Below are 23,461 nucleotides of genomic sequence, written 5' to 3'. Positions count from 1 at the left end.
CGGGTAAGCCTCACCGGACGGGGAGAGTGGAAAGGAAAACCCGACTGGGAGGACTCTCGCGGCATCCGATGGGGCATTAAACTCAGAACATCGAACGGGTAAGCCTCGCCAGGGGGGGTTAAAAGATGTGAGGGTAGCTGAGATTTTTTTATTTTATTTTATTTTTTTGCAGGATTTGGCGAGAGGTCGAGACTCGTAACGTCGGACGGTTAAGCCTCGCCTACCGTCAAATGGAAAGGTAAGTTGCGTGGCCGAGAGACTCTTACCGACGTCCGAGGTGGGCACACGCATCGAACGGGTTAAGTCTCGCCGACCGTAGAGTGGAAAGGTAAATGTTGTCTGTCCAGGAGGCTCTCGCAGGCGTCCGAAGGGAGCACACGCATCGAATGGGTAAGCCTCGCTGACCATAGAAAAGGAAAAGGTAAGGTTGTCTAACCGGGAGGCTCTTGCCGGCGTCCGAAGGGAGCACACGCATCGAATGGGTAAGCCTCTCCAGATGTGGGACAGAAAAAGGTAACATTAAGATCTCGCAGGCAGTAGGATGGAAAAGGTAAGTTTGTGTGGTCGTGAGGCTCTCGTCGACGTCTTATGGGAGTTTGCTACTCACGGCATGAGACGGGTAAGCCTTGACGACCATAGGAAGGAGGGAGGGTTTATTTGTGTGTTTGGTACTTGCGGCATCGGATGGCTTGCTTATGGGTTTTGCGTAGGGGTGCTCCGATCGGCCGATCGTTAATACACATCTCGTCAGTAAAGCCGGTTTTCTAATCAGCGGTAAATTCCATCAGGTGCGTGATTTCACATAGACTATCTGTTACTACACAGAGCCGTTGTTAACTGAGAAGATGCGCAAATAAACGCTGAAGATGAACGTGGATTTGCGCATCTTCTCAGTTAACAATGGCTCCGTGTAGTATTAGCTGCTCTATGTGAAATCACGCACCTGATGGAATTTACCGCTGATTAGAGAACCGGCTTTACTGACGAGATGCGCATAACGATTGGCCGATCATGATCGGAGCAACCCTAGTTTTGCGACCTAAACCATGTGGAATGGTCGTGGTTGTCTGGCCAGGAGGCTCTTGCCAGCGTCTGATGGGAGCACTCGCATCGAACGGGTGAGCCTCGCTGGCCAAAGGATGGAAAAGGTCAGGTTGTCTAGCCGGGAGGCTCTGACCGACGTCCGATAGGAGCTTAGCTCCAGGAATCGAACGGGTAAACCTCTCTGGCTGAAGGACGGAAAAGGTTGTCTAGCCGGGAGGCTCTTACCTTCGTCCGACAGGAGCTTAGCTCCTGGAATCGAACGGTTAAGCCTCGATGGCCAAAAGACGGAAAAGGTAAGGTTGTCTAGCCAGGAGGCTCTCACCTACATCCAATGGGAGCCCCGACTCCATGCATTGGATGGGTAAACCTCTCTGTACGTAAGACAGAATGGCAAAACAGGTAGCCGGGGGCTTTCACCTACGTCCGAAGGGAGTGTGAGCTCCTGGCAATGAACGGGTAAGCCTTGTTGGCTGCAGAATGGAAAAGGTGAGGTTGTCTGGCCGGGAGGCTCTTGTCAGCATCCGATGGGAGCTCGAGCTCCTGGCATCGAAGAGAGAAGCCTCGCCGACCATAGGATAGAAAAGTTAAGGTTATCTGGCCGGGAGGCTATGGCCGGCATCCGGTGTTTTTTTTCTTTTTTTTTGGGGGGGACACTGGATGGGTAGTCTCTCCGGCCATCAGAGGGAAAATTGAGATTGTTTCATCTGCAAAGCACCCGTTGGTGTGGCGAAAGCTTAATTTGCGGTATTGGATGGGTACGTCTTGACATCAGAGGGAAAATTTGTTTTAGCTGCGATGTACTCGTTGGTGTTCGATAGGTACGTGTCGCAGACTGAAAGAATATATATATATATATATTTTTTTTTTATCAGGTAAGCTTTGCTGGTGGTCAGATGGAAAGTCCAAGATTGCTTAAGCGGGAAAGCTCTTGCAGCATCTGACAGGACTTTAATACTTGTGATGTCATACAGGTAAGCTTTGCTGATAGTTGAATGGAGAAGGCAAAGGTTGGCTCAACCGGGAGCACTCTTGCACCGCCTGATAGGGAGTTCAATACTAAGGACGATTTGGTTGTCTACGAGGGTAGACGCTGTGAGGCTTACTTGAATAATTGTTTAGCAAATCCGATGAGCTGCTTCCAATAACAGAAAAAAAGAGATAAGTCAGAAAAATCTTGGTGCAGTCATTGTATTCGAAATTAAGCGTGCAAAAAATAAATTGAATTTCTTGTACCAGTGTACCCCGAATAGGTGCCATGAATCAGCAATGTGGTCATTGTCAAATCGTCTTATTGTCGGCATGTGAGATCAATGGTACATATTGACGATGTTATCGTGCATGGGTGGAGTAAGAGAAAGATTCTTTATTCTTGTCAGAGTTTACTATTTGCCATTTTAACCATGCAGGTGCATGAAAAAGAGCCTATGGAATCACCAATAATCGAAAAATATACTTTCAGACGTACTGATAAACTGGCATTAAATGTAAAATACTATATTTAAAACAGCTAGTTCATGTAGTTGGCACTACTGTCATCTCACTTGTCCTGTGACAAATTTTCCGCATCTGCGCACGGAAGTTATCAGTCTAAATGTTCTGCAAAATCAGTCAACGTTGCAAAAACAATAGTAGATTTCATTTAAAGTCCAACGATTTAACACTAATATGGACGTAAACGAATGCTTTAAATATAAGGTATTCAAAAACAGGTAAGTTCATATATTTGGAGTGAGTTCGGTTGAACTGATGCCTTGGTCATGCGCGCTCCGGACCATGTGCCTCATGATGGGACCGACGAGCCGCCCCGGAAACAAGAATGAGATGCATTCTAACGTAACTGTGGCATTAAACTCCGTTAGTGAGAGCTCGTTTAAAATATGGCACGTATCGGATTACCTGTTACAGTACAATGGAATACCTTGTATCTGCAACGATGTATGTCTATTTGTGGATGGAGACTTCTTCGCCGCCTACGGGCTCGAATCATCCTTTGAGAGCGCGGGCGAGCGTGAAATGCAGTGCTGAGATGGGATAACGTTGCAGTTTGATAGTTGATTTATGGTAGGCCGCCTAATAATGATATTAAAAAACGTTGATTGGAGAATGAGCCAAATATTGTCTTGGCTATCGTCGATACATGAAACTATCACCGCAACCTAGGATGCATGGCATACCTTTCAAGCGGAGGTGATGTGAGGCAGTGAGGAGATACAGAAAAGTCTCCTGCGGGAGCAGACACTGCTGCGGCAGGGAGGAGATACGGAAAAGGCTCCTGCGGGAGCAGACACTGCTGCGGCAGTGAGGAGATACGGAAAAGGCTCCTGCGGGAGCAGACGCTGCTGCGGCAGTGAGGAGATACGGAAAAGGCTCCTGCGGGAGCAGACACTGCTGCGGCAGTGAGGAGATACGGAAAAGGCTCCTGCGGGAGCAGACACTGCTGCGGCAGTGAGGAGATACGGAAAAGGCTCCTGTGGGAGCAAACACTGCAGCAGCAGTGGGGAGATGCGGAGAACAGAGAAGTAAAGGGGAGCATGAGACGCGGAGCAGAGGAGAGATAGCTGCTTGGGCCGCCTGCAAAGCTTGCTTCGGCTGCTATAGATGTTGGCTGCGGGAAGAGTAAAAGGGTTAGTAACATTTGATGGGGCAAGCTAAAAAATTAATGGGTAGCCTACTGTGTTGCCAGCTTAGCAATTGGTTGCCTGATTGGACAATTCCTCAAGCCTTTTCCACATTATGTTCCTGTTGGAAAAGCATCTTTCCTCTCATTTGGCCTCCGGCCTTTTTAGACGGTCTCCAGACGGATACATTTGGAACGTTGTTTTCACATTGTAGTATGGACTGTGGAAACAGAGGCTTTTGGAAACGATGAAGCACGTTTAGTCTTGTAAGACGTTGTACCGAAAGACATGATTATAGCAGTAACGTTAGCCCCTTACCAGTCACCCCCCATTTTTTGGCATGGAGACATAAATTACATACCCAAAATAAAAATGTTTCTGCTCATAATTCTTTCTGACTAGATACAAGATCAACATTTGTCCACGAGCTGACGCTTCGACGTTTACCATTCAGGAATCGGAATCGTTTTCCTGACATGAAATTACTAAATAACTGAAACAATGTTTTATCGAAACATTGGTCAAATATCAAAGCTAGAGTCTTTAGACTTTCAATTTATGCACGGTTACTCCAGATCAAGGAAGAGAGTGATGTTTAATGTGCTGTGAAAGTGAAACGATGATAAACTGGGGCCGTTGGCGATGTTTGCGAGCAAATGGATTAATAGCAGTTGTGTGCTATTCGCTTCCAAGTGTTTTTTTAAAGATATTTACTTGCCTGTTTTTGTATTGTATTTTTAACCTATCATGAAACTTATGTCTGTATCATTTCAGTGAGGTTTAAACATGCGCGGTAAGGCGAATGTAATGTCTTGGACATTTCAGTGTGGATGAAGACTCCGGAACTACTTTTGTGTCTGTCTTCCAAATCTATGCGCACTCCACACTCCAGATCGGCAGGTGGCGGTAACGCACCTTTACGCTGGTTTGCCAAAACCGCCATAAAACACTAGTAGAAGAAGACGGAACTGCATCATGACGTCGTTTAATGAACTTTAGCCGCGAACCTTCTTTTAGCGTCTTCGCCTGAAAATGTATTGGTTTACATCACGCGGTCTGTGCCGCTAGAGGAAGCGGCCTCAAACTGAGCCTCGGCCGGAAAAGCCGCGGTGAAAGGCTGAGCTGCGGCGGGAAGTGAGAGGCTTGCTGCGGTGAGAACTGGGGTGCGGCCCAGGCAGGTTGAATGGCTGCTACTGCTGCTGCAATCCAGGGCTCGAGGAGAGCTCGGTCTTGGGCGGCACGATCGTTGTGTCGAGCGAGGCGAGCTCGGGGCTTGCCCGGTCTATTTGCCACGCCGTGTGGCTTGGCGAGGAGAGCAGCTGTCGGGATGACGCTTAATGGTGATCAACGGCCGTGTTTGGCTGGGTAGGAATGATCGCAAGTCCGGCAAGAGCAGCAGATCTGATAATCCCCGGTATAGCTCTCTTCGTTGGGTAGGAAAATTGGGTCTGTGATAAGGTGACAGACGAAGTGAGCCAGCATGCTGATAAAGCGTCAATGGATAGAGGTAAGTCAGCGATATTTATACTATGGGATTGATTACTTGATTATGGTCCACCTGTGTTGATTAGGCTAAGTATCTGATGCGCTCCTCCCGAATCTTGTTAATAAAAACATCATTTATTTGCACCAAACCTGACTAGTTTAAACCACATAAATAAATATACTGTCATATTTTACTCATGCTCCTGTCTTCCCATTTTTGTTCATCTTCGAAAACAAAATTAAGATATTTTTAATATACCATAATTATTTTTGCCCATCCATTGAAAATACTTTAATGATTTCATAAAACACGAAGCTTGAACATTCAGGTTGTGTGGACTTTTACTCCATGGACAAAAAAATGAGAGAATTTAAAAAATATCTTAATTTCTGTTCCAAAGGTAAACAAAACATCAAGTCATTAAAATAAACATATGTTCTTTCAGTTGCTGGGCTTGCACAAAGAGACAGAAGAACCGTTTGAGAAGATCCAGAATGCTGGATATACAGCCTCAGTGAAAGGAAAGACAAATGTGTGGAAAGGGTAGGCCCGGTCCTGCACATTATAGAATGTTGCACTTCCCTGATCACAGTCCAGCAAGACACCCACGCGGCTTGGGTTGGGATTCTGCAGCACCGTCTCGATGCTGTTGTGCCATGCAGAAAGCTTGATGTTAAACCACTCCACACACCAGGAGTCTGCATTACGCCCCAGACGGCTAGAGGGACCCTTGCGGTCGATTCTTCCATATGCAAGTCCCAATCCGCAGAAGTTGTTACTGCTCATTTTGATCTCCCAATAATGACGGCCCTGAGAGAAACCCTTTGTGCAGAGCACCTGGGAACAGACAGAAAAGCGAAGGGGAATATCTGGATAGTGAGCAGTTTCATCCGAGACTGTCGCTTTGGTGTTGTTTTCAGACAGTGAGATGCGCTTGTGAGCTGTTCTGAAGTCAAAACTGAGGATAGTGCCATCTAGACAGGAGAAACACAAGCATATAGATGTAAAAGGTGATGAACATGAAGTGGATAAAATCTTAACTATTTTAAACTCACATTTAAGAAGGTCACTTCTTTTAACAAAGTTTTGTACAGCTGGTGAACTAGCAGGTGAATCTGTAATGAGAGAAATAAAATAAATAAAAAGGTTTCAGAAACCACAAAAAATATTGCCTCCAAAAGGAATGAAAGGCTTGCTCATTTTATTAATACCTCAATATAACAAATCCAATCAACCAGTTGTGTGTTTCATAATAGCCAACTATGATTATTCAGTCATTATGCACAAAATTCAACAATTTGCTGTTTCATGAAACCAACGTTTCAACAAACATTTGCAAACAGTGTCGCAAACTTGTGTGATAAGTGATAAGAACTATAGCTCTCAACCTGTGGTTAGAAGCATAGTTTCTTCTTAGATCATACACAAATTTACAATAAAAATGCTATCATGTAGTACATTCTATTTTTTCAGTATATTTATATACAGCGTATATAGACTTGATGAGGGGATAAAGTCATATACGCTTTAGTTCATTTGATGGAGACTTAACAAAAGCAATGGCATGAAACACAACGTTAAAGACCTTTTATGTTGTAATGAGGAGTATCATCAATATATTTTCGGTTTCTTATGAAACTGTGGTGGGACAGATTAGACTGTGGTGGCCGCCACAGACTAGTTAATGAATGGGAAACACTGATATATATATATATGAGAAGGTGGTGTCTACAGAAAAAGATGAAAGAAATGCATGCATACAGTACAGACAAAAATTTTGGACACACCTCATTCAAAAAAGTTTTCTTTATTTTCATGACTATAAAAATTGTAGAGACACTGAAGGCATCAAGGGCTATTTGATCAAGAAGGAGAGTGATGGGGTGCTGTGCCAGATGACCTGGCCTCCACAGTCACCGGACCTGAACCCAATCGAGATGGTTTAGGGGCGAGCTGGACCACAGACAGAAGGCAAAAGGGCCAACAAGTGTTAAGCATCTCTCGGGGGAACTCCTTCAAGACTGTTGGAAGACCATTTCAGGTGACTACCTCTTGAAGCTCATCAAGAGAATGCCAAGAGTGTGCAAAGCAGTAATCAAACCAAAAGGTGGCTACTTTGAAGAACCTAGAATATGACATATTTTCAGTTGTTTCACACTTTTTTGTTATGTATATAATTCCATATATAATTCCACATGTGTTAATTTATAGTTTTGATGCCTTCTGTGTGAATCTACAATTTTCATAGTCATGAAAATAAAGAAAACTCTTTGAATGAGAAGGTGTGTCCAAACTTTTGGTCTGTACTGTATATATACACACACACACACACACACACACACACATTTCAACAATGTGTCAGTGTGTCAACAATCAGTGCCATTTTTGAAGAGTACACATGTACATTAATTAATATTACTTCATTGTGTGTGAAGCCTCGTTGGCAGAGCATCAGTTTCATAATCTGAAGGTCGTGAGTTTTAGCCTCACACAGGGCAGCGTGATGCTTTTTTTGGGGGAAGTTGTGGCCTAGTGGTTAGAGAGTTTATCTCCTAACCCTAAGGTTGTGAGTTCGAGTCTCGGGCCAGCAATACCATGACTGAGGTGCCCTTGAGCAAGGCACCGAACCCCCGGGGTGCCACAGCATAAATGGCTGCCCACTGTCTCAGGTGTGCGTTCACTGCTGTTTGTGCACACTTTGGATGGGTTTAATGCAGAGCATGAATTCTGAGTATGGGTCACCATACTTGGCTGTATGTCACTTAATTTAAACTGCACCCCTGCATGACATTACATAATTTAAAAACGCCTGGTCTGATTTGTTGCTTTTCTGTTTATAGAGTAGAATCTGCAGTCTATTCTAGAATTGCAGTAAAAGTTTTTGAAGCAAAGACCCCTTACAGTAAAGATTACATTTAGGAGGACATGAATAAACAAGAACTGTTTCCACATACTTATGTCAGGTATGTCTACAGTTTTAGCTGCAGTGCCAAGCAAGTTTTCCATGCTTTTGGAGAAAAGAGGATTTTCTCCTTTAGAGGGATTCCTAGATTCTGGAAAAGACATATACAATTAAAATAATAATAATAATAATAAAATTATTGATTTAAAATCACAAATTAATTAATGAAAAAATAATGAACATATTGAGGGGTGGTCAGAACTTACTGTTTGGCTTCTGGTCTTTACGCTCTTTGTGATCCTTTTGATCATTATTAGTACTCTTGCCTATCAAGAAATAGAGAAGAACAATGAGAGGAAGGTGTACATTTTAATCTATATCCAAAACATATAAGCAGTTGACTCACTTGAAATTTTCTGTTTAGCTCCTGAAAACTTGGGTTTGGGACCACGATCTGGACTGGGAAATCTCATATGTGCTGAAACATATTGGGAGAAGAATGATTTAAAATTCAATGAGAAAAAATTGTAAGGAATGGATGGATGAATGGGTACCGGTTACACTGAATCAAGAGGCAAAAAAAGTTACAACTTACACATGTCTCTTTGATTTGGTAGAACAGCAGGAGTCTCACTTAGGATTCCTGGGAACTGCTTTCCTAGACCCATTGGATTAGAGAAGTGGTTAAAATCTTCTGGCAGCAGTTTTGTTAAGAATAAAACCCCTAGGGCTGGGTGATTTTTCAGATTAAAAAAAAAAAAAAAAAAAAAAAAAAAAAATATATATATATATATATATATATATATATATATATATTAGAAATTAATGTTTTGCCATGATTTAATTTTTTATAAATAAAATTGTGGCAATATATATATATATATATATAATTATAAATGTTACTTAAATCATGTTGTATTTATAATTATGTTGCTTAAATATTGTTGTATTAACATTTTAAGGTGACTAGTTAAATAAAATAAAATAAAATAAAATAAAATAAAATAAAATAAAATAAAATAAAATAAAATAAAATAGAGAATTGGTCAAACGTTCAAAAAAAAAAAAAGAGAGAGAGAGATTTAATTTTTTGCCATATCACCCAGCCCTAGAATAACTTCAACAACATATTACTGGCAACAAAATACCTTGTATAAAAAATGCTTTATATGATTAGTATGTCCCAGATTTATTCCACACCATTATTATTCCACACCATTATTTAGTCCACACCAATTATTTCAAAACACAATCTCACCTGCACCAAGAACAGATTTCCCAAACTCTGTAAAAACAAATGTATATAAGAGCTCTTAGTATGCACTAAGCCCTTACGAAAGGAAAATATATTTACCAATATATTTCTTAAAATATATTGTGATATATTGTAATATATTATTTTCCCTTTTTATTTTCTAATATATTATATATTTGAATATATTTAATAATATATTGATGATACGTATATCACATAATATATTGCAAAATATACAAATGATTGCCGCTTTCAATATATTGCAATATATTGGAAAAAATAAATATATATAAGAATATATGCCTAATATATTACATGATATTTTACAATATACTGCAATATATTTTTGTTTCATAAGGGAGACTATGTGTGGTGTTTCTATATACAAACGTCAAGCATCAAAACATGCTGCACAATTTATACAGGTTCTACACCTAACACACCTGGTTTAAGTACAGAGATTCTGTTTTCTAATGGATGATCCATTAATTTGGTGATCCACTCCTTCAGTGCAACTGCAGAGGAATGATAAGCTATCACCTCTTTACCTTCCACATTAATGCGAGGGTTATAGGGCTCAAAATTTACCACTGAGGGCAAATCCACTGAGACCTGTGACAGAGATTGGTAAAGTCAATGATACACGAATACAAGAAAAAAAACATTTAGGTAAGCTGAAAAAAAAAGATCAAGTATAAAGCATATCTTGAATTGACTTTAACTTTTTGTGAGAGATCCTACCCCAGGACTGTGCTTCATACAGAATATTTAATCCTATATACATCTAAGGCATAAATAACAGTACTAAAAATGAAAATTTATTTCAACATTTGGTCACATGATCACACTCTGGCTCACCTTTAAGAAATCTAGTGACTGCGACTGGTCCAGCAGACTGTTGATCTCAGATTTGGTCCTATTCATCTTCTCGATGTTCTCATTAAATTTCTTCATCAAGGAGACCAGTTTGCTCTGACCTTTCTCTTGTTCCTTATCGATAGCAAGCATGGCTTCTTTCTCGTCTCGGTCAATCATTTCTCTGATCTGCCTGTATTCAGCCTCAAGAATACGTTTGCGGGTTACAGCCAAGTCCTGGGAAAGCAAAATCAAAGGAAACAAGAGCTCCATGTGCTGACATACAGTATGTGATAGTCAAAACAGTATGTGCACATCTTGTCATCTCTTACAGTACCTTTATCTGATTCTGTAACAAGTAAACGAGTAAACATCAAGTAAACATTTGCCAACCTTTAATTTGTTTTGATGCTCCTTCATCTGTGTTATAACCTGCTGATTCTTGTCAGTTTTGACTTCAAGGATGTTGAGCTTGTCAGTCAGGTCAGTCTAAAAAAGTTTTAAGAATAACAATTAAGTATTGTAGGGAATCCCTTCATTGTGTATGTTTCAGACCACACAATCCTACTACCGTAAATGTTTACATATCAAATAATACAAACCCTGAAAACAAGCAAGCACATATTATAATTATTGGACACTATGCTTCTGTTGTTTGCTTAATTTAAGTCAGCATGTCTAAAAGATTAAAAAAATAAATAAAACTTGTCAAAATCTATTATTGCGTAATTGAATAAAAAAAGTTAGACAATAGTTTGTCAAATTAAAACTGATGAGCATCAGTGAAAGATTCCTGATATTTAGTACAACAATGCTGCAGTGTTTCAATGTTTGTATTCTGCTTTCTGTGCTTGTCTGTGTTCACATTGTTACAGGCCACAGTTTAAGTAAACTGAATACTAAAATTTTAACGTAAGAACATGCACAGCCATTTGTAACTTAAATGTCCAAGGCTTCCGATGTCATCTGGTCTGTTTTATCATATTAATGGTTCAATTCATATTAATTTAATTTACTATCATTATCATCTTTAGTTGCTTAGAACAGGGGTTCTTTCACAATTTAGAGGGGAGTGGGATAAGTAAATCTTTAAAATCAAGTAAATTCAAATCTCTATCAATTCTCATCATACAAAATTTATGTTCCCTGTCAAGGGAACTTCGAACTGCGCCCTCTGAGGGGACAATATGGGGAACACCTCATCGTGACCCGTGTCTGAAGCATACTTTGAAAAACGCCAACGTGTTGGCCAGCGACAGCCTTTGACGTCACTACCAGCGCGACTATAAATACGCGCCCGTAGGACCCTTTCACTTATCTTCTTCGTCTTCATTGACTGTTTTGTTTGAAGCGTGCATCTGAGAAATGACCAAAACGGTAAGAGTGATATATTATTGTTGTCATGGCATCCACTAGCAAGGCGTTTAAACAGTGTGTGCATCCGTGTCAGAGTTATTTTGACACCTGACGACACACACTCTTTGCGTCTCTTGTTTGGGCGAAGAGCACGCACGCGATGTCCTCGAGGGGGCAATCTGCGTGCACTGCGAGCGTTTTTATGTGAAAAAGCTCCTCTCTCGTTTGTCTCTCTTTTCGAGGAAAGAGGGACAGCCATCTGGATCCCGTGGCTCAGGACCCACCGTTGCCGAGGCACGGAGGAGGATGAGCTCGTGGGGATCACAGGTGGATCTCGCTGAGGAGTGTAGAGAGAGACTTTTTTTCCTTTTCCCTCTCCGGCAGCAAACGAAGTGAACTTCGGGAGGAAGATGCGTTGTCATTAACCCATTCTGGCACTGAAGTTAGTGCTCTGCTGGGTTTTACCCAGGAAGAGCAGGAGATGTCTGAGAGTGGCGAAGAAGCTGAGGCTGAGCCTTCTCAATCCTCCTGCCCTGCGTATGGGGAGCTGTTAGAGGTTATGGATCGCGTCACGGCAAAATTAGTCTTGCCATGGAAGCGTGCCAGAAAAGTAACGTCGCGAGGTCGCCTCGATGAGCGTTATTTGTCTGACCATAGCCCTCCAGCCCAGGTGAGCCTTCCATTCTTGCCTGACTTACATGCAGAAGTCGAAAAGGAATGGAAGAGGCCGTTTTCCTCTCGCATCCATCGGTTTCGGCATACGAGTTATGCTGATATCGAAGGCATGCACGAAAACGGCTATGAGAGGATGCCCCCTGTAGAGAGATGCTGGCTAGCTATCTCTCTGTGGGGGAAACATCCTATCTTAAATCTCCCTCTTTGCCATCTAAGCCCCTCCAGGATACATCCCGCTTAAATGGCAAATCATACACGGCAGCAGGTCAGGCTGTGGCTTCGTTGCACACGATGGCAGTGCTTCAGGCTTACCAGGCTGGCCTGCTGAAGGACCTGGATACAGGCGAAGGTCCAGGTCCGAGCCCGAACAACAAAGGGGTCCTGGCCCATCTCGATCTGAGGATCGGAGACGGGCGCAGAAGGCTAGTGTTGTGGCTCGCGCTCCTCCCCCACCTAAGGGCAGGGGCAAGAGGAATCAAGGGTCACGGAGAGCCACCAGCCCCCCACCTGATCGAGGTTAGGGGGAAAGTTTCTCACATAACAGTCTCCTGTCCTGGACCTATGATTCTTCGGTTGGTTCTATGTTCATAGTAACTGCCTTACTGACGGTCCGGACCACAAGGGGGGGCCCCCCGCAAGCGGGACTCCAGTACAGGAGGGTGGGTGAGTATGTAACCCTTGCTTTACCTGCTTATGGGTGTTATGTTGCTGGTGGTTATACGTCTACTAACAAACTCTGTGAGTTTCCTTTACAGTGCTCTAGGTATTAGGTGGCCAAGATCACAGGCTTTCGGCAGGCGGCTGCACCGCGTGGGTTCCGCTCCCCCGGGGGCGCGACACCCACCGCGGAGTCGGACCCGCGTGTGGGGGCAAGCGCTCTGCGGTTGTCTATCCCACACCCCCTCCCGAGGAGCCTGGCTGATCGTCAGAACTGGCACAGCACTGTGGGGAATTTCATGGATGTCCAGCCAGGTCACCCTGAGGGGCCGCCTGGCCGCTTGGCGCATCCGGGGAGGTGGTAGTTACGGAATTCTTCTGTATGTACTGCCTCAGGTGATGCTCCCCTCGCTTGAGGGTTGGAGCTCGCCTCTCCCGTGCGATCCAGCGCCTCTGCGATGCCTGGGAACCTTTTTGTACACACGCTAAGCCTGTGTACTTTCTCAAAACCACATGGTGGTCAGTGTGCACGTGAACACTTTGCGCACTGTCTGAAATCCACGTAAGCGGTAAGTGTGCACGCAAGATTTTGTGCACTTTCTGAAATCCTGTACGGTAGGGGTTACGCGCTCCGCTTCATTCCCTTTCTTAAGATGATTAGCCCTGGGTTCCATGGGCTTCATTCAACCAGTGTGTATTTGTTATACACCTCAAGCATCGCTTCCCTCAACATGAGGGGCTGGGTGGACATATTGTGGTTATCAGGTAGTAGGCTTCATCAGGCCTCTCTGATGGTGAGCTCCCACATTCTGTGGTTGTCAGGTAGTAGGCCTCACCAGGCCTCCCTGGAGATTTAGCTCCCACATACTGTGTGTTTCCACTAAATAGCATATTGTGATTTTCAGATAGTAGGCTTCACCAGGTCTCTCTGAAGGCGAGCTCCCACATACTGTGGTTGCCAGGTAGTAGGCCTCACCAGGCCTCCCTGGAGATTTAGCTCCCACATACTGTGCGTTTCCACTAAATAGCATATTGTGGTTTTCAGATAGTAGGCTTCACCAGGTCTCTCTGAAGGCGAGCTCCCACATACTGTGGTTGCCAGGTAGTAGGCCTCACCAGGCCTCCCTGGAGATTTAGCTCCCACATACTGTGAGTTTCCACTAAAAAGCGAGCTCCCAGGGTTTGTGGTTGTCAGGTAGTAGGCCTCACCAGGCCTCCCTGGAGTCGAGTTCCATATTACTTTCAGTTTCCACTTGAGGTGGTTATCTGGTAACAGGTAGTAGGCCTCTCTGTAGGTGAACTCCCACATATTGTGGTTATCAGGTAGCAGGCTTCACAGGTCTCTCTGAATGTGAGCTCCCACATACTGTGTGGTTGTCAGGTAACCTTTCAGTACACACGCTAAGCCTGTGTACTTTCTCAAAACCACATGGTGGTCAGTGTGCACCTTAACGCTTTGTGCACTGTCTGAAATCCACGTGAGTGGTAAGTGTGCACGCAAGACTCTCCGCACTTTCTGAAATCCACGTAAAGTTGTAAGTGTGCACGCAAGATTCTGCGCACTTTCTGAAATCCTGTATGGTAAGGGTTACGCGCTCCGCTTCATTCCCTTTCTTGAGATGATTAGCCCCGGGTTTCCTTGGGCTTCATCCAACCGGTGTGTATTTGTTATACACCTCAAGCATCGCCCCTCAACATGGGGCGCTGTGTGGGCAATTCTCGCGGTAGTTTAGCAGCACTCCCCTTTTCTGAAAGGGTCGCCTATGAGCATGCTGCTCGGAGTCCTCCTTTCATGGGAGACTGATTCTCGGTTCTTTCAGAGCGCTCCAGTACTACATACTGTTTTGAGACGCACTGTGAGAGCAGACATCCTGCTGAGGCAGGGACTGAGGCTCAGGGAATGGCGCCTTCACACCAAGGTGTTGAAGCAGAGTTGGAGAGGTTGGCCAGACTTGGATGGAACGGTTTTCCGGCTCGAGAGAGCATCGCACTATCCCCTCTGGCTTCCTCTGACTCATCCAGCTCCATTGGGGGCTGGATGCCATGGTACAGGCGTGGCCGAGGCTTCATCTGTACATTCCGTCCTCCAATTGCTCTGCTCCCGGGCCATTCCATCTACGAGCTGCTCTATCAGAGTTCCACGATAGCCCCTCCTTAGAACAGTATTTGTAAATCCATGTTATGGTAAGTGTGCACGTGAAGTCTTTGCACACTTTCTGAAATCCACACTGTGGTAAGTTCGCACGCTAGTACTCTGCGTTCTTTCTAAAATCCTATATGGTAAGGGCTTTGCGCAGCTGCTTCGTGCCCTTTCTTGAGTCGGTTAAAGCCTCGTTCATCTTGGGCACCACTCCACCTCGGTATCCTCTGATACCTATCTAGAACAGGGCGCCGCTACTAGAGTACTGTTGGGACACCTCTTTCGGCAAGTTTTTGCGAAAGCTAGCAGTAGCCCCTGTGTGACAGGCAAGACTTGGTAGAAGAAAGTGCTAGGTTCTTAGCCGTATCCCTTTAAAGGAATCTTTTGTGATTCCAAGCCTTCAGCTCTACCCCGGGCCAGGGCCCTACAGGTAAGTTGGGTATGTAGCTTAGGCCTTCGGCCGTAAGGGATAATGTCATAGACAGCCGTCGAACCGTCCCAGGGGTGACTCCCGGTGAAGTGGTTGAGTTGGTACTTAGTGTTTGCCATGATTCTGGTCTGCACTCCCCTCAGCATGGCGGCGTGGGTATACTGTTCCCCATAGTGTCCCATCAGAGGAAGCAGTTCGAAGTTCCCTTGACAGGGAACGTCTCAGGTTACCAATGTAACCATGGTTCCTTGAGAGGGAACGAGACACTGCGTCCTCTAGCTCCCTGCCATGCTTCGGATGCAAGCTTCACGAAGAAGATAAGTGACGGGTCCTATGGGCGCATATTTATAGTCGCTCTGGTAGTGACGTCAGAGGCTGTCGCCGGCCAACACGTTGGCGTTTTTCAAAGTATGCTTCAGACACGGGTCACGACGAGGTGTTCCCCATAGTGTCCCCTCAGAGGACGCAGTGTCTCGTTCCCTCTCAGGGAACCATGGTTACATTCGTAACCTGACACGTTTGGTTTCTTTTTTAATTATTTTTGTTGTAGAAGACCACACCTCTTCTTCACAGATATTTCATGGTTATGATTTCTAAATTGCCTAAAATGTCCAGGTTTTACCTTTGGTTTCCTATTGTTTTCATACTTACTGTACTTCATAATGACTACAAAGTAGTTATCAACAGCATGCAGGAACTTTACATGATCGACCGATCGCAACATGTGAAAAGGTAGTGTCTACAGAGAAAGATGAAAGCAATGCAAATATATATATATATATATATATATTAGTGTTGTCACGGTTCCCAAATTTTAGTATTCGCTACCGATACCAGTGAAAATCCATGGTTCTCGGTACCAAAGCATAACACAAAAATATTCTAATAAAAAAAAAAAGAAAAAAAAAACTTTTTTATCACTAAAAATAAAACCAATACCATTCTTTATACTGATTTACAATTATGTTTAAAGTTTTTCTACAAGTAATATAATTATGAAAAACAGTAAACAAGTTTCACCCAAATGTAATTTGTCTTTTAATTAATGAAATGTAAACATTTAAATTTTAAACATGGAAAAGAATTTTGTGATTTATTTCTTTAAAAAATAAAGTTTTATTAATTGTTTCCACAGTAGTAGCAGTATCACATACATTCTACTAAATAATAGTAATATCTAGCACATTGCCTTTAGTTGTGGCATCTTCAGTGTGACTCTACAATTTTCCTAGTCATGAAAATAAAGAAAACTCTTTGAATGAGAAGGTGTGTCCAGACTTTTGGTCTGTACTGTATATATATATATATATATATATATATATACACACAGTGTGTGTGTTTTCATGTGTGTGTATGTATATATGCATAAGGAGGACTATAGAGAACGTGTAAATAGAAAGAAAAAAAAACATTTTAGTCAATTTATAAAACCAGGATGTGTGCAAGCTCTTATCATCCAATCGTGGTTGCATCTCTCTATTAGTACCACTGGACTTCAGTTTTGCTTTTCATTTTCGAAACTTTTTTTGGTTGGTCCAATCGATTTTTGAACTAAAAGTGACAGCCCTAATTTGCATTATACCGCCCAAATGTTCACGCTGTGTGTTTCGATGTGAAAGTGGAACTACTTTGTTTGGCCTTCTGAAAAAGGACAAAACTAGAAATCAGTGGTTAAGTTGTATTTACAACACTGTTCAGGAACAGTTCGACCCAAATATTCAGATGTGTATGACTGTTTCCCGGGAGAGCAGCCTACAATGCCAATGTCTGTTTCTATATTTCTATAAAGTGGGTCAATTATAGGGTTGCCAACCGTTCCGTATAATACAGAATCGTCCCATATTTGACACATAAAAGTCTTGTTCCGTATTGAACTGATACGGAATGCACTTTGTTCCGTATTTTTGAGAATCAATTCAGTGCAAATCCATGACAGACACACACATAGCTTCTAATATATGTCTGACTATGAACGAAGACATTTGTAGGCCATGATAAGAAAAAAAAACGACGGTGCGGTAGATAGGCCTACTAATTTTTCCCCGTTTGTCTATGATCAGCATAGTGTTTTTAACATCTCGGAACATCATCAGAAAATGCCCTTTTAATTGGTCGTTTCAGTCATTGTGAGTCACGGATCGTAGCAACGATGACAAAAAGTGACAACAGCGGGAAATGTAAAAATGATTACCTCCGAGCAGCTGGCAAAAAAGAAAAGAGCACAAAAATATAGAATTGAATGGGAAAATGGCTACCCGTGGCTGGAATGCGTGAGGGACAATTAATACAAGGCCAAATTTACCATATGCTGTCACGTTTTTTCTGTTTGTCACGGCGGAGTGTGTGATATTAAGCAGCACGCATCAGGCGATAATCACAAGTGGAGCATGAGACTGCGGGCATAGGAGGGACTGATGTCAAGGGACTGACGTCAGACAACTCCAGAGGCTGATATGGTAGGCTATGTAATCATGTGGATTTTTAAAACTCAAATATAGTTGATAAGAAAGTGATTATATTAAAAGAGATGTACAGGTTTAGCCTAACATTCCATATACATCTCCCCAGTGTTGTGTTCCTGTCTCCCGCTCCCTCATAATTTGTCAATCATTTCTGATGGGTTTCTTAATAATGTATCCGAAGTAAATAATAATTATTTAATTAATAATTGTTTTTTTAATGTATTATTGTTTTGCACTGGAAAGAATGTTAACTATAATGGAAGTAAAATTATATAAAGATATTTGCACTACACTTCCTTAAAATGTTGTCTAATTAAATTAAAAATATAATTTTTTGCACTGATTCTATTGAATAAGTTTGCACAAGGCTACAGAAAACTGTTGTGTTTATTTTTCTTCAAATGCAGTCTAAGCCGATGAGTTTTGAATGTTATATGTTGTATTTGTTTAAGTTAAAAATAAAATGTTTTATAAACTAAACAAATCCATGGTTCATTTGTGCAAAATGATCATAGCCTTTATATTTCACATCTGTGTGGTTCAGTCTTGTATATTGATTAGGCCTACTTTGCTATTCTATAAATATATAGGGCTAATAAGTTGTATTATAATATGCTATAATGTATGAAATATGTTTATCTAAATGTGTCAATTAGTTTCCACAATATTCACCAGAAGTAATCATTTCAGGGGTTATTTTTCAAAATTGTCTCCCGTGGAGGCATGTCACTGGATAGCTGCTGGCTAATCAGAGCACACATCACTTTTCAGAAAATTAGCTTTGAAAAAAATCAACGCATTTCAGAAAGGACCCAGCAAACATTGGTCCGACGGCGACGTTGTGTGCCCGGCCAAAAATAGTCGCAGTAGGACGGCATAAATCGGTAGAAATATGTAACACAGAACATTTCCTAAAAATGCATTCAGATATGTTTGTACATGTCCATAGTTCTATGGGGTTGCATGTATAATTGTTACTTTGACTTTTAGCTGCGTGTAGTTCAATATTTACCCGTGTTGTGAATTGGTTGTGAGAGGACGTCACTATTTGACGTCTTTTACACGTGCATTACACGTCCATCGTGACCCTCTATGAAATCCTTGTGGAATATGCAAAAGCTGTGCTTACACCTTGAATACTGCAATAATTAATTTAAGTGCACCAAGTAGTTTTTAAGAGGTTTTAAAGAGGTTGTGAATAGACGTCCACTGACGTCTTTTACATGTCTTGTCACGGTTGTGAAAAGACTCCAAGCAAGACTAGCAGGAAAAAAAAAAATTGTATACAAAGTAAATATATTTACTTTATCTTGTTTAAATAAATTATAATGATAAACTGCCCAGTGTGGTCAAGTGATTGCCATGCTACAATTTAGTCATCATTTCAACCTGTTTTATGTATTCGTTGTTATTATTTTTATGGAATCTATACATATACATGTAAAACAGATATATATCCGGTCACCATTTCGGTCTGAGTTGTGTGTAATTGCCAAAACGGTGCTGCCAAGATGTAGACACAAAACATTGTAATATATTTTGTGATATTACAAAATCCTGCGATAGGATAGATTATCTCGCGAGATCTCGCGGTCTTCTGGTTCCGGAACATTCAGCAGACAACCACGAGGAGAGGACTCGAAGAGGACTCGAGGAGGGAGATGTGTCGCTATATATTATATAAAATCTACTGTTGGGTAAGTACATTTTGTATTATTTGATTAACGTGCTTGAGTTTTACTTGTTTGACACGAAGGAACCGAGAGAAATGATGCCCACGTTGTCAACTGAAATTCAGTGAGTATGGCTAAAATTAGCTAACGTTAGTAGGCTAAAAGTTACTTATTGATGTAATTTTTATTGGTACGCTTTAATTATTCAGGGGACATTACAGCCCTCCTGTTTTATCAGAAATGTCCTGTTCACTTTCTCATAGTTACACACCCAGTTAAGGGTGTTTCTCAACGGCAACACATTAAACATCTTTTATACAATAAAAATAAAATCTAATGCATGTTGATTGTTCCAAGGTTTGTTTGTTTTTTTTTGTTTTTTTTTTAGCTGTAGACCATGAAGATATTTTGAAAATAAGTGCATGTCATTTATCTCAAATTTTTTATTTTATTTATTTTAAAAATAAATATATTCTCTTCCCTCAGATGCTGTGAAGAGGTAGAGTCTCTGAGACTGATGCAGCGATGGCAGAACACATGAAGTTTGCTCCAGGAAGAGCTGAGGTTGGAGGTTACAAGAAATGAGCCAAACAACTGTAATGTGTTTAAGGGATAGTTCACCCAAAAATGAAAATAGTCATAAATTTCTCACTTTTGTCTGAACTTTTGTCAAGATGTGTTAAACCTCAAGACATAATTGATTGCCTTTCACGATGTTACACAGTGGGTGTGTGATTATTTTATATGCAGGCTTATATATATACATACACTTAAACTATGCAGCAACGCATTTAAACATTTAAACATTTAAACGACGACGTCCAGAAATCGACGCATTTAGACGTCCAGGAGACATGCAGAAAAGACGTGCAGTTCACGTCCAGAAGACGTCGGTTCAACTTTCATTTTGGAACTATTTTTCAACCATGATGGGACGTGTCGGACGGCATCTTTACAACGGTCAAAAGACATCCAAATGTTTGCTGGGGAGGGGCATAGAGGAGCAACAATAATGTACATTATGTATTAAGTAATATGTTTGTTTTTTTTTACCTTAAAACACATTGCATTACACCAAATAAACAAAATAATGTTATTTTTAGCAACGTCATATGACCCCTTTAAATCATACTTATTCTAACCGTTATCACTTTGTAGTAGTAAATTAAGAGATGTCATAATGGTCACGATGACGAGTATAGCAAGGCTCAGTACTAGGACCGTTGCTTCTCACCATTTTGCTCCCTTGGGAAATATCATTAAGATACAGCGTTAGTTTTCACTGTTATGCTGACGACAGACAACTTTATATTTCCTTGAGGCCTGGCAAAACCTACTGATTTACAAAAGCAATGGAATGCATAATTGATATTTAAACTGGAGAACTATTTACTTCATAATGCTAAATTCAGGGGGAAAATCCTCTATGTAGAAGCACAGAGGATAACCAAAGAGAATCAACCGAGTTTCACAACATGCTGGCGTTTAGGCTGTTAAACGCAAACTTATGAACCTGCCAATGACAGTTATCTGGAAGCAATGGTTTATTTCCATGATGTTCACTTTGTGCGGTTTTTAAAGTGTCAACTTTGGAGGTCCTGTACACTTTACATGGACTCATAGAAATGACTAATTTTTCTAAAAATCTTTGTTTGTGCTTATCTAAGGAAAATAAGCCATATATATCTGGGATAGCACTGGGACAGTTTGTGTAATATTATGAGACAATTTTCCATTTGGGGTGGAATGCTCCTTTATGCAACGTATATATATCTAAAAAGGGTTGTTTACTGGGTTTTTTCTTGGCTTGATCGTGTTTATGGGGTGCAGAGACCTAGTAACATTTCCGGGTTCATCCCCGGAACAGAAACTGTGTGAACAAAAGCCAGAACTAATACCGTAAAGCCTGTGTCGTAGTGATGACGCACATTATGTGTAACTTTTTTACAAGAGAGGGCTAGCCTGTCTGGTCACACAAAAGAGCTACAGCAGCTCAAACTGCTGTAAAACCTGATGTTGCTCATGGTAGAAAGGTGTCACAATGTGCATAGAACACAGTGCATCTGAGTTAGTTGCGTAGCCAGGCAGAGTGGCAGTGACGACCCATCTTGAGTCCAGGCATTTATGTGGATTTTACTGACACAAAGCACCATGGTTTAAGGAATATGACAGAGATCATGGTGTTGCCTCGGCCTCCAAATTTCCCAGATCTTAATCCTATTGAGCAACTATGGGATGTGCTGGATCCAATTCATGGAGGCCCCACCTCATCCAGGACTTTAAAGATCTACTGCTAATATCTTGGTGCCAGATACCACAGGACACATTCAGAGAGGTCTTGTAAAATCAATGCCTGCACCAGAACTTTTTGCCAGGACAGAGGGGACCTACATGAGGCAGGAGGTTTAAATGTTGTGGTGTACAAGTTGCAGTGTACAAGTCTGTTCTGTGGCTTGCTCAGTTGGGGCTTAAAAGACAATAATTCTTAAATATTATTATTTTGCCTGCAGCCTTCACCGAGACTATCACACGATAATAACACTATTTTCTTTTGTTGAGCTGCCTTTTAAGTTGTTCCATAATTGATGAACTAGGCCCTACCTTTTGTTTGAAGCGCCGCTCGTCTGTCGTGATAAACTCACAGCCTTTATGCATGTCCTGCAGACAGGTACTGCAAATGCAACTCTGGTGCTGACTGCAGTAGAACTCCATCAGTTTACCATGATGTGAACAGAGCCGCTCCATCAGATCTGGCAGTGGATCAGACAGTTGATGGGCCCGAAAAATGGCATTCTCTCGGTGAGGCCTGACATGATCCTCACAATAAGAGGCCATACATGTCAGACATGTTTTGACGGCTTTTGCTTCCATGCAGTTGTCACATTTGATCGCATTTGGATCTTTCTTTTTCACCTCAAAATGTTCCTTGACGGGTTCAGAAACACCCGCTTTAATTCTATAGGCATCAAGAACCGCACTGAGGACGGTGTTCTTCTTTAGTTCAGGTTTACTGGGGAACACCATTCGACACTGAGGGCAGGACAGAGATGATACCCTTTCATTCCATGTCGCTTCCAGACAGTTGGCGCAGAAACTGTGTCCACAGATTAAACTCACCGGGTTCTCGAATAGACATAAACAGATGCTGCAAGTCAACTCGTCCTCTAGACCCAACAGAGACATATTCTCCGCCATTTTGACACGACTAAGGTAACATCCACCACTGACAGCGAACACAGTCAACTACAGTACGCCCGAAGTGAAAACGAAACGAAACTACGTAGGCGGAGAAACGAAACGCACGTCACAGTGTCATGAATTAACGAATTAATGAATTAACAAAATAATATTAAAAAAATTAACTGGGATTAATCCACATCTTGAATGTGCTGATATCTTTAAAAGAGCAAATGTAGAAAATGCTGCGTTAAAATAGTAGGCTACCTTCTTTCATGCTCCATTCAAATGTTCTAATACAATTTATATAATTTTTAAATAATAATAATAATAATTGTTTCGTTGTGTCCCTGCGCATAGCCTATTATTTATTTATTTATTTTGCATAACAGTACAATTATCATACAGTTTCTTCAAATGTAGTACACAAGAGGACGCTGTATGTTTATAAAATCGTTCTTTAAGCATTTGTTTAGTTTTTACTGTAAGATTTAAGACTGAAAATCTGAATAGAAATTGGAAGATTTTGAAGAACGTTTTGAATAATAATTTTAGCATTATCATTATTTTATTTATCTATAGCTATGATTTAAAAAAAAAATGCTTTTTACAATACAATATAATTAGCCACATACACGCCAAACTACACACAGATTTGAAAAATTTCAAACACTAGGCTACTCTTGTTTGTCTTTTGCTTGTTCAGAGTGCAGTGGAGTGAACAGGAGATT

At 41.6% G+C, this 23,461-nt stretch overlaps 1 protein-coding gene across 1 annotated transcript; it reads right to left on the bottom strand.

The window, feature by feature from the left end:
- Positions 1-5,274: 5,274 nt before the first annotated feature.
- On the bottom strand, positions 5,275-22,795 carry LOC132151951 (E3 ubiquitin/ISG15 ligase TRIM25-like). Its single transcript, XM_059560519.1, has 11 exons — positions 22,155-22,795; positions 10,554-10,649; positions 10,164-10,397; positions 9,749-9,917; positions 9,309-9,335; positions 8,646-8,708; positions 8,457-8,528; positions 8,317-8,376; positions 8,103-8,201; positions 6,204-6,263; positions 5,275-6,122 (listed from the first exon to the last, which is right to left on the bottom strand). The coding sequence occupies exons 1-11, from the start codon at positions 22,746-22,748 to the stop codon at positions 5,590-5,592; spliced, it is 2,007 nt and encodes a 668-aa protein (XP_059416502.1). The 5' UTR covers positions 22,749-22,795; the 3' UTR covers positions 5,275-5,589.
- Positions 22,796-23,461: the final 666 nt, after the last annotated feature.

This window comes from Carassius carassius, chromosome 10 (genome assembly GCF_963082965.1).
Source record: "Carassius carassius chromosome 10, fCarCar2.1, whole genome shotgun sequence".
Classification (NCBI taxonomy): domain Eukaryota; kingdom Metazoa; phylum Chordata; class Actinopteri; order Cypriniformes; family Cyprinidae; genus Carassius; species Carassius carassius.
Note: the sequence above shows the minus strand (reverse complement) of the source record. Positions and strands in the feature narration are given on the sequence as shown.

Bases quoted from the DNA above. Each gene is read 5' to 3' on its own strand.
- LOC132151951 (XM_059560519.1), bottom strand. From the start codon at position 22,748: ATGGCGGAGAATATGTCTCTGTTGGGTCTAGAGGACGAGTTGACTTGC. The intron at 10,398-10,553 runs GTTGGCAAATGT...TTGCTTTCCCAG, and splicing joins AGCATCAAAACAAATTAAAG to GACTTGGCTGTAACCCGCAA. The intron at 8,529-8,645 runs GTAAGTTGTAAC...AATATGTTTCAG, and splicing joins ACCAAATCAAAGAGACATGT to CACATATGAGATTTCCCAGT.